This window comes from Nothoprocta perdicaria, unplaced genomic scaffold (assembly GCF_003342845.1).
Source record: "Nothoprocta perdicaria isolate Ctin4 unplaced genomic scaffold, notPer1 scaffold_76, whole genome shotgun sequence".
Classification (NCBI taxonomy): domain Eukaryota; kingdom Metazoa; phylum Chordata; class Aves; order Tinamiformes; family Tinamidae; genus Nothoprocta; species Nothoprocta perdicaria.
This window is the reverse complement of record NW_020456043.1, coordinates 2,022,997-2,033,536: the sequence shown is the minus strand read 5'-3', so window position 1 is coordinate 2,033,536 and position 10,540 is coordinate 2,022,997. Positions and strand designations below refer to the sequence as shown.

Genomic DNA, 10,540 nt, shown 5'->3' with positions numbered 1-10,540 from the left:
AGCATACAGAATCACAGAATGGCTGAGGTTGGAAAGGACACCTAGAGAACATCCAGCGCAGCCCCTGTTCCAGCAGGGACACCCAGACGCACCCAGGTGGGTTGGGAAGATCTCCAGAGCAGGGAAGATCTCCAGCCTCCCTGGGCAGCCTGGGCCAGGGCTCGGGCACCCTCACACAATAGTTCTTCCTCACCTGGAGATGGAACAGCCTGGGTTTGTCCTATCACTGGCCATCACCCAGAAGAGTTTGGCACCTTCCTCCCTCCATCCTCCCCTCAGGTGTTTGTCCATGTTGATCAGATCCCTCTCCCCCTTCTCTCCTCCAGGCTCAACAGGCCCCGCTCGCTCAGTCTCTCCTCACACGAGCTGCTCCAGCCCCTTCCCCATCCCTGTCGCTCTGCGCTGGCCCCTCTCCAGCAGCTCCACGTCCCCCTTGTCCCGGGGAGCCCAGAGCTGCCCCCAGTGCTCCAGGTTTGGCCTCCCCAGAGCGGAGCAGAGGGGCAGGATCAGGATCCCCTCCCTGTCCTGCTGGCCACGTCCTCCTGATGCAGCCGGGAGCCCACTGGCCTCCTTGGCCACAAGCGCTCTGCTTCCACATGGTTAACTTGGTGTCAACCAGGACTCCCAGGTCCTTCTCCACGGAGCTGCTCTCCAGCAGGTCAACTCCTGATCTGTYCTGGTGCCTGGGGTTATTCCTCCCCAGTACRGAGGTGTGTGGATGTGAGGGGACAGGGAGCTGTGGGGGTGTCAGGGCTTGTAAATCTGGCTCAAGAGCAAGACGGGACAATCCAGTGAGATGCATTCAGCGCACAAGGCCGTGATTCTGTCTCCGATTTGGCTGTGATTAGCCAAGTGACCCCATCATGTCACCATGTTCCAGCTGGGAGCGTTTCCTTGTGCTCTGGAGCGGTGGGAATTTGGCAGGGCTGCCTGTGCCCAGCGCACACAGCGAGCGTGGGCACCATGGGCTGAGCTCTGTGCTCCTGCTGCTCTGCTGAGGCTGCCCAGGGAGGCTGCGGAGGCTCCTGCTCTGCAGATCTTCCCAAGGCGCCKGGATGCGCCCGGGTGCCCYGTGCTCTGGGTGTCCCTGCTGGAGCAGGGGCTGCGCTGGGTGATCCCTAGGGCTCCCTTCCAACCTCAGCCATGCTGTGTGATGGGGTAGCTGCGAGGGGACAAGGGAGCCAGGGCTGTGTGAGGAGGCGGGGGACATGGGCAGCATCCCAAGGCCTGATGGAGAAAGTGAGTGTTGGTGACACAAGATCCTCTCAGGATGCGGTGATGGTTCTTTGGAAACCGCCTGGGAAAAGGGCTCTGCTCGTCCCTGGAGCCCCATCTACCTGCTTTATATGCCCCATCCTCCACATCCCCCYCCATAGATAACTTCCTCAGGATGCCAAAGACAGGCCCTATTTACCTATTTTTATTTTTTTATGTGAGGAAAAATGGGACTTCTGGAGCTAGGGCAACTCCAGGGCGCACTGCAAGCGCGCTGCAGCTTTCAGGCCAGGGCACGTGGAGCCCATGCGCGGTGGGAATCTGCAACGAACCSCTGGGTTTAACCAGATCTCTGTGCAAAGTAGCTGCTTGCAGACGCACRCGGTTTTTATTTTCCTTCATTGATTTTATTTCCCTTTATTTTTTCACAGGCGAACAAAAATCCATTTTCAAAAATGCTCTTTAATGAAAAACGAGGGTTTTCGCCTCGGAGTAGCAGCGGCTGCAGCGGCGGGTGCGGGCCGGGAGGAGGCGGTGCGGGGCGGGCGGTACCGGCGCGGTACCGGCGCGGTGCCGAGGGGAGGCGCTGCGCTACCGGCACCGGCCGCGGGGGAAAAGCGGTGTGAGGAGCGGGGCAAAAGCGGCGAGCGGGGGGAAGAGCCCCCGCGGGTGGGCAAAAAGAGCCCGCGTCTCTCTGTGTTGCCCAGGCTACRCTGCAGTGACTATTCACAGGCGCGATCCCACTACTGACCGGCACGGGAGTTTTGACCTGCTCCGTTTCCGACCTGGGCCGGTTCACCCCTCCTTAGGCAACCTGGTGACCCCGAGCTCCCCGGGGATCACCATATTGATGCCGGCCTTAGCGCGGACACCCGCTCGGCATAGCGCACTGCAGCCCAGAACTCCTGGGCTCAAGCGATCCGGCGGGCTCAGCCTCCCCGGTAGCTGGGACTACAGGCGCGCGCCACCGCGCCCGGCGACGGCCCCGCCGCCCGCCAAGCCCATAGCCTGCTCCGCGCCCCTCCGCGCCCTCCGCCGGCCCCCGGGACTCCTGCCCAGCCCCGCCGGGCATTCCTCCTCCCTTACGTGCCCGGCGCTGCTCCCGGGAGTTTGTTTTTTCCCCTGCCGCTCTGTACGGGCTCTGCCTGGCCGCACAGGGGCAGTGGGGAACTGGGAGAAGGGGGCTTTGCTCGCGTTTGGATGAATTCACAGGGAAGAGAGATCCGCAGCTGTGTTTCAGGAGCTGAGGAAACCAAACGTTTTCATTTTAAGCCAAAAGAAGCACATCACGGTGCTCTGTGCCCACCTGACAGCACCATTCTCTTCATTTACTGGAGAGGCTGAGAAATGCTCTGCTCCCAGCTTTGAAATACTTTGTGTAGGGACTTGTTGAGCACTTGGGGTTATCCAAAGAGCTTAAGGCTCATCATAGATGACACTAACGAGCTGTGGCAGCAAACATGCAGTGGAGCAGCTTGTGAGACAGCGCTGCAAGCCAGAGTGCTGCTCCCGGGCTAGGGTGGCTGCCACAGGGACCACCAGCCCCGCAGATAAGCAACTCTTTCATTGGAAATGCTGCTGATTCCCTGTTCTAGCAGCGAAACCCACCAGGATCCAAAAAAGCTTCATCCAAAGGCAGCGCCAGAGCTGCCAAGTGCAGCATTGTGCCGGGGGGAAGGTGCCAAAAGAGGCTGGGTCCCGCTGTGTCGCCCGGGCTGAGCTCCGGGCACTGTTCACAGGCGCCATCCCGCTACTGAGCGGCACGGGAGCTTTGGCCTGCTCCGTTCCCGGCCTGGGCCGGTTCACCCCTCCTTAGGCGACCTGGGGCCCCCCGGCTCCCCGGGGGACTCCATATCGATGCCGGCCTTAGCGCGGACGCCCGCTCGGCACAGCGCGCCGCAGCCCAGAACCCCCGGGCTCAAGCCGTCCGCCAGCCTCAGCCTCCCCGGCGCTTGGATTACAGGCGCCAGCCACGGCGCCCGGCTGCGCGCGGCTCCCTGCGCCTCCGCTCTGCAGCGCTCCGGCTCCTCCAGCCTCGCCGCCGCAGCTCCAGGCAGCGGGATGCGCTCGTGCTTCTGCAGCACCCTGGGGACACAGGAGAGAGCAAATGTTGAGAGTGAGAAATAGAATTTAGCTCCTCAGGATTCAACACAAAACGGAAAGCTCACTGCTGCAACGGGTGGCTGTCGAGAGGTGCTTTCCCRGAGCACTGGAGATATTCCTGGTGTATTCTGGCTCCCTTGGAGGACTATTCAGGGGAGCTTCCCCCAGACATCCCATCACTGCAGTTGTAGGGTGGCCTGGGCTAGGGATGAGACGGCCAGTGCGCTCGGAGGGCGAAGGCAGCACTTGCTCTACGGCAGCACCGCGTCTTTCCCCGCAGTTGGCTCTGGTGATCTTAACCAGGCCCTGCCATTGCCCAAACTGCCTTTTTTCCTTTCCCAGGAGATTTCATGTTGTTTCCTTAACAAGTTGAGTGGGGTCCCCCAGACTGTTGTGACCTTCCATGTGCAGTGCTGGGCACCTCCAAGGAGAGCTGCCATTCCTGATCCATGAGTCAGTCCCAGCTGATGCCCTGCATGCCCTTCCTTGGCCTTGCCCCACCGAGTGCCCCATGGAACCAGCCCAGAGCCACTGCAGCCCTGACCTGCGTGGCCGTGGGTGTCTCTGTGTCGCATTTCTGTGTGCAAGGCATGGACCAGGGCATGGATCCTTCCCCCAAGCCATGGACACGTCTCCTGCCCATGGTATAGACGGATCTCCTGCAGAGAGAGRCCAGCCCAGGAGGGACCTGAGCTTTTCTCCCAGGCCACCTGACCCAAGGAAGTGGAGTGAAGCCCAGGGCTCATGGACAGACACACATTACACCAGCCCAGCCCAGAAAAGACAAACAAGATCCTCTCCAGTGCAGCATGTGCCCCAAGTCATTAAGGGTATTAGTGTGCTGTGGGCAAGACATCTTGCTCCAGGCTCCTATTATCTACTTAAGGAAGAGCTGTCAGCAACAGCTAGGATTTTGGTTAAAGGCATTAGCATAATGATTTAGGGGGTCACAGACAYGGGGAAAAGATGTAGTCTTGATATACACAAAAAGGGAGAGACATGTGGGCCATGTGCACAGGCAGAATATCCCAAGCCCCAACCACTGGCCGTGTACACTGGCATGTCCCGACCATCCATCTCCCATCCCCTCCTCTGTTCCGAGACACAGGGATGGCTGCTTCCAGCCACAAAGACAAACCTTCTCATCCCATAGGAAAATGCCTGCTTTGCATTGCATACAAGTGCAGGAGATACTGCCACCCCTAGACACAGCCTGAAGGGCATTTGACAAAAAGGCAGGGGAGAAGACTTAATGGCTGGCTTGCATGCCTGTTCTCAGGGAAGAGATCCCTGTTCCTACAGAAGGACAATATGGAAATAGTGAAACGGCCACCAAAAGGGTCCAGGAGCCAGTCTGCARGTAAGCTGGGCTTGGGTCTCCACATGAAATCCAGCTTTGGAGGTGCTGTGGCCACAGTGCAATGCTCCCATTGCATCTACAGCCTGAGTCTCCTTTGACTGCGAGCTAAAACACACCCTGTTTTACAGGGGAAAAAAACCCTCTTGTCTTAATCCCTCCCCAAGGAAGCTGCCTCTGAAGCCCTTCTGTAGAAGGGTGTGGATGCAGAATAGAGCAGATTCCTGCCAGCCTGCTCAGCATGAGCCCCATGGCCCTGAGCTTCGCCCGCATCACGCCATGCTCAGCAGGACACCAGGACAGCACAAAGTGGCTGGGTATCAGGGACAGCTCAAAAACACAGGACACAAGTCCCCGGCACCTAAGTCACCAGGTCCAGCCCTGTCCTGGAGGCTGCTCATTATCATGGGGTGTGAAAATGCACCACTCAGTGAAAGAAAAGTCCCACAAATTACCCTTTCTGTTACGATTTCATGGCTGGCGCTGACATCAACATTGTGGTGATTCAGGATTTTGGCATATGGAAATCTGGTCATACTGTATTTCCCACCTACTTGTTTTCTGTCTGCTCCAGAAAATAACCTGCAAAGAGAGAAGCCAAGATTAAATGCAAAGGTATTTTGAGGTACTTAAGGTAGAAAACAAACACAAACAGCCTGTTTCTCCTGTTGGGAGGCCACTTTGGAAAGGCTCTTTTCTCCCTCCAGTAGAAAGTTGGAGGAATTCCAGAGATGAGGATAATCTTTCCCTCAATGAGAAACGTGGCATTTCTAGCTATTCTTTGGGTCCTTTCTATACCATTTCAGGACACACAGAGGCAAAGAGAAACCTGCTCAAATGAGAACACTACATGATACCCACTTACCACCTTGCCGCCTTCCCGAGCACCGCTCCTTAACCCCACGTGAGGGCCTAGGGATGAGTTTAATGCCATGATGGGTCTCGTTTTCCAGTCCCGCCCAGCTGTGGTTGCACAGGCCRAGGGCAGGTTCCTGTGGACATCTCAGGACCATGGGAAATGAGGCTGCGGTGCCTGGGGGGCCATCTCCTCCGCTCCCACCTACGGACAGGAGCGACTGCTGTGAAGCATTGCTGGAAAATGCCCCTCTAACTTGTCTTCCCCCAAGGGAGACATTTGGCCCCTTGTACAAACTATCTTGATGATAAGAACAGCACCAGTGGAACATCACGGTAATATCAAGGATATTGTTTGCTTTCACAACAGCAGAAGAATATATCCAAAACAGATATCAAGAACCCAATAACATTATAGTCCTCTTTCCTTTCTCGGGATCACGGGCTCTCTGGAGGATCAGTGGAACAGAGTCATTTTCCATCTCACTCTGCCAAGGGAGGTGAGAGAAACAAGGCAGATGAGCTACGTTCAAATARGTCTGGACTGATGCTCCCAACCAGTCAGAAAGGTCAGTTATAAGCAAAGTGCTAACCACAAAAGGGGCTGTTGACCCATTTCCTTGACAGCTTAGGCTGTTGTCATGGCTATGCTGTAGAGCCAAACATGCATTATTTTCATTCAGCGCATTCCTGCGATAGCAGCTTTATCACTGGCGGAGGACAGCACATGCAAACAGGGTCTTCCAGAACCACCAAACCCCATGGATGCAGATGCTGGWGCCTGCACCAGCACCAAGTTCCACACCGAGGAAGGAAAGATAAGGAAGCGGCTGCCCTGCAGCCAGGCTCAGGTGGAGCTATCCAGAGGCCCTGCGGATATTTGTTATCTCTTTCCTCGGGCTTTAAGCCATAATCACTTTATAGCCATAATCACTTTTTACTCTCTAGGCTGTAAATCCACACCAGCATACAAGAGGCCCTTAATTCCATAACACATTGTCAGCCRGCGCTTGCTTTTAAAATATTTAACTTCTGCAGGCTCCCCAGCAACGTGGGTGCTGCCGAGGACCCGGGGAGGCTTTTAATTCTTCAGCAGGCACTGGAAACCCAACTCCTCRCAGGCAGTCACATTTTTTCAGGTAATCTAGAACATGCTCAGATATTGTAAATGCTTTTGTCGGATAATTGACCTTGAAATTTGACCTTGAAAATCACCCGGCAATGTAGCACACTCGGCTGTGCTGAGGGCATATACCGTGTAACACAAACTGCTCTCCTGGAGGGCGGTGACGGGCTGTAGATCCCTATCAGCTTTCTGCATGCCCAGGCCTGAGATTAGGAGGCCATTCTGCTCAAACCGTCACACTTTTTCTTTCTCAGTGACACACTTCCCTCCCGGTGAGTCACKTAAGTAACCAGTCTAAAAATGAGAAGCTGCCTTTCAAAAGAACCCGCTCTGGGGTGAGTTCACGTTTTAGTAGATCACGAGACAAGCCTGGTTTGTCCCCTGCATCACAACAGTGGGACACGGGAGCAGCAAGYGAGGTTCCTTCAAGTCACAAAAATCTCTCCTTGCTTCGCTTGGACATAACATTTGCATCAGGCTTCCTGTTCACAGCTTTCTCTGCTCATTTATGAAAAACAGCACAACTCTACATAAAAATGTTTCAAAAGTAGGTGGTGCTCTCTCCCCACGCTGCCGCCCATTTCCCATTACTGCCCAATTCATGAATGTGAGTGAAACAGCCTGAAGTGCATGGAATTTATTAGTGAGTCAGCTGAGATCTTAACAAGAGCTGAGTTCTCAAACGCCTGATGGTTACAGAGTGTGCATTGCCTCATGTGATCCTCGAGAACACTAATCGTTATGTAAAAGTACAGACCAAATCACATAAAATCTTGCTGGGCTCCATAAACTGTACAGATGGGACGCTTTCCTGAAGGGTGGGRAGGATTCTCACAAGGAAAGTCCAGYTYMGGTGAGGAAGCATCATTCCCACGAGGATCCCACTTGCCTTCCACAACAGCCACATGCCCCGACTTCAGCTTTGGGTTTCCTATGTGGAGGAGTGCAGCACATCCCTCCTCTGTCATGTTTTTAGACTTGGCCTGTGCTGAGTTCAGCCCTGGAAACCCTCGGCGTGGGGCAGGGTGACAGCTAAAGGAACTCAGCAGCACGCTCCAGTGCAGGGCTGGAACAGGTCCAGCCTGCTCAGGGACGGGCCCTTCGGTGGCTCTCGTCCAAAAGCTGCTGTAGCCTCCGTGACAACAACTCCCTACCTTGGCAGGTACGCAAGTAATTCCTGTGGAGCAACAGCACAAGTCCAGGAAGGAAAGGAGAGGAGGAGATTGGAAAGAGCCGTCCAGAAACCCAAAAAGCAGCTGTGATTCAGAAGAGGCCCAAGGGAGGGCATGTCCAAGTCCAAAGCAAAGGCAGGAAGGGGAAAAAGGTCCTTCCCCTCTCCAATGCTCACACAGACAAGCGTTGGAGATCCTGTTAACCTCACTCGCTGGGCTGCCCGCAGCCCGGACACAGTTCCCCTGGGATCAGGGTTTCTTAATTGCTGTACCCCGGGAGAATGCACCAAGGGCCATTCTCCACTATTAAAAACAAGCACCCCTGCGCTTAGGCTTCCTGCATTAGGCTGCTAGAAGAGCGGCCGTTCTGGCCTCGAGTTTCCCTGAGGCTGGGGTGCAGAGCTCTCAACAGCTGCGCTGCACAGGGGCAGTGCTTAAATAACCCAGCATCCCCTCTCCCCGATATTCGGGTCAAGCCTCGCACTGCTGCTGCCTAATTTAATAAGCTCTGAAATGGCCTCACGCCACCGATTCGAGTCCCAACCCACCAGCCTCCCTATGCTGAAGTGGATTTCAGCCCTGCTTGCCAGCAGACTCCATTTAGACGAGTGCCCTTGGTGCAGAGACGGGACAGGCTGTGGGTCAGCAGGGCTCAGGGCAGCGCAGGGCTTGGCACTTCATTTGCTGCTTTCAGTGGTAGGTAGGAGCTGCGGCTCCTCGAGAGGCCACGCACCGTCTGTTTTCCTTGGCATCCTCCCTCTTCACTCAGCGCATGGGAGACAGAGGCTTCCTCCGAAACCGCTGCAGTCATTCCCTTAATAATTCCGTAATCTAGGAAATCTCCTGGCCTCCTTCTAGGCTGCAAAGAGACCACACCATTTCCCATTTGCTGTGCTGAGGGGGATGGCTTCACGCAGGACATGTAACAGCAAAAACAAGGTTGTAATAAAACTTAACCTGAACGAAAGCGCTGGTGTTTTTGCAGAGACAAGAGGGTCTGCTCACGCCAGCAGCTCAGCAAGCCCTGGGGAGCAGGGCAGCGGGTGCAGCCCCCGGCTTTTCTCAGTGCCCTCCTCCTGTGTGGGGAGGAGCTGCCCACGGTGACCAAGAGCCTCCAGGAGGCCGGGGGCGCGTGGCCTTGCGACACACCAGGAGCGGCCTCGGTGCGGCCGGCCCAGCATGTCGCTCCCACGTAGGCGCAGCGGCAGCCGCCGCCGGGGCAGCGCTCCYGGGAAAGGCAGGGCCAAAACCCGGCCCCCGGCTTGCTCTACTTCCTGCTAGGTTAGGCATGGTTTAAGTTTCACCAGGCCTAGTTATCCCAAGTGACCCACCCACTAAAAAGCTTTAACCCTTGCTGCCACCGGATGTCCTTGGATGTTGCTTTTTCAGAGAGAGATTTTGTGGTACGAGGCAGCGCCTGGTTGCGCTGCGCACTTGGGGAGCAGGCGGTGGCTCAGGGTGTGTGACTCTTCTCAGTTTCATATCCTGTGACCTCCTCTGAAACACAGCACATGCCTTCCAAACCAGGCCCGCCCTCCTCGGGCCCTTTTTTTTTTTTTTTCTTTTTTCCCTCTCTAAAGAAAAGTTGCAACAGCAACTTTATACTCTGCGGTTTTCCAGGATTTATATGTGATGACTCTTCCAGTTACAGCTCCCACAGAGGCCAGGCAGGGCCATGCAGAGCTGCACAAGGGCTCAAGGTCCTGCCACTTGCCTAAGCTCAGTCTACCCTGGCTCCTGACAACAGCCCCACATCTCAGTCCTCACACTCTCTCCAGCGTCACTGCTTCCAGCTTCCCACTTCCTTCCTCCGGCCTGCTGCCCTCTTTCCTTTCCAGCAAGTGCTTCATGGGCACTTCCTTTTCTTAAAACACAGCTCAGCTTCACACACAGGCTGCACTCACATGAAGCCTTTATTTTTTCCAGCCAAGCTTTTAGCAGCAATTCACCCAAGGTGCCCCATGTTAATTTTTCTAAGAGCTGCCAAGGTCAATGTCTGTATTTGCTGCACCTGGGAGCTAACGCAACACTAAGCAGGCCAGGGCAGCAGCCCAGCCAGGATCCCTATTCCATGGCTGTCTGATCACGCCCATTTGGGGCACAACCACAGGATTTGGGCTTCTCTGCAACACTCCAGCTCTGCCTCCGGCTCTGGCAACAAGTTGAGACCTTGAGGCCTGATTGCAGAGGCATTGCAGAAGACAGCTGTGTGGAAGCCACCTTGAGGGATTAGTTAGTCCATGCCTGAGCCCAGCTTGAGCGCTCTGGAAAGCATCCCGCAGATTTCTGTCTGAGCTTAAGCACTTCAGGGAGGCCCACGGGCCGCCCCAGCAGATGGCTTCCCTCAGGAAGCCCTTCCCCCTGCGCAGCCTACACCTTTCACCACAGAGCAGGGGGACTCCGAGCCAGCACCGGCTACCCCCTTTCCCGAGGGCGGGCTGCTATGGCGGGAGCGTGGACGGGAAGCAGGCACCGGTGGCCTCATGAGCCCTTTGAGGCGACGCAGGTGGCGAGGCCCCCTCAAGCGCCCCGCCCCCACCCCGCCGGGCCCAACGGTCGCGGCCAACCGCCGCCTGGCGGGCGCGCGCCCTGCCCTGCCCCGCCCCCACTGCGCACGCGCGCAGCGGCCGCGCCCTCCGCTCGGTCCGTTAAGACGCTGCCCTGCGCTGACGTGTGATCGCGTGGCGCCTCTCCCCACGGCGGCCCCGCCCC

The 10,540-nt window shown here is 56.3% G+C and overlaps 1 protein-coding gene across 1 annotated transcript in view; it reads right to left on the bottom strand.

Moving 5' to 3' along the window:
* The window catches only part of NEMF (nuclear export mediator factor), a 28,055-nt gene extending 18,377 nt beyond the window's left edge, over positions 1–9,678 (bottom strand). The window contains exons 1-2 of the mRNA XM_026051500.1: positions 9,596–9,678; positions 3,022–3,300 (exon numbers count right to left, since the gene is read on the bottom strand). Of these exons, the coding sequence (XP_025907285.1) occupies positions 3,022–3,300; positions 9,596–9,678 (362 nt within the window). The remainder of the gene's footprint in view (positions 1–3,021; positions 3,301–9,595) is intronic.
* Positions 9,679–10,540: the final 862 nt, after the last annotated feature.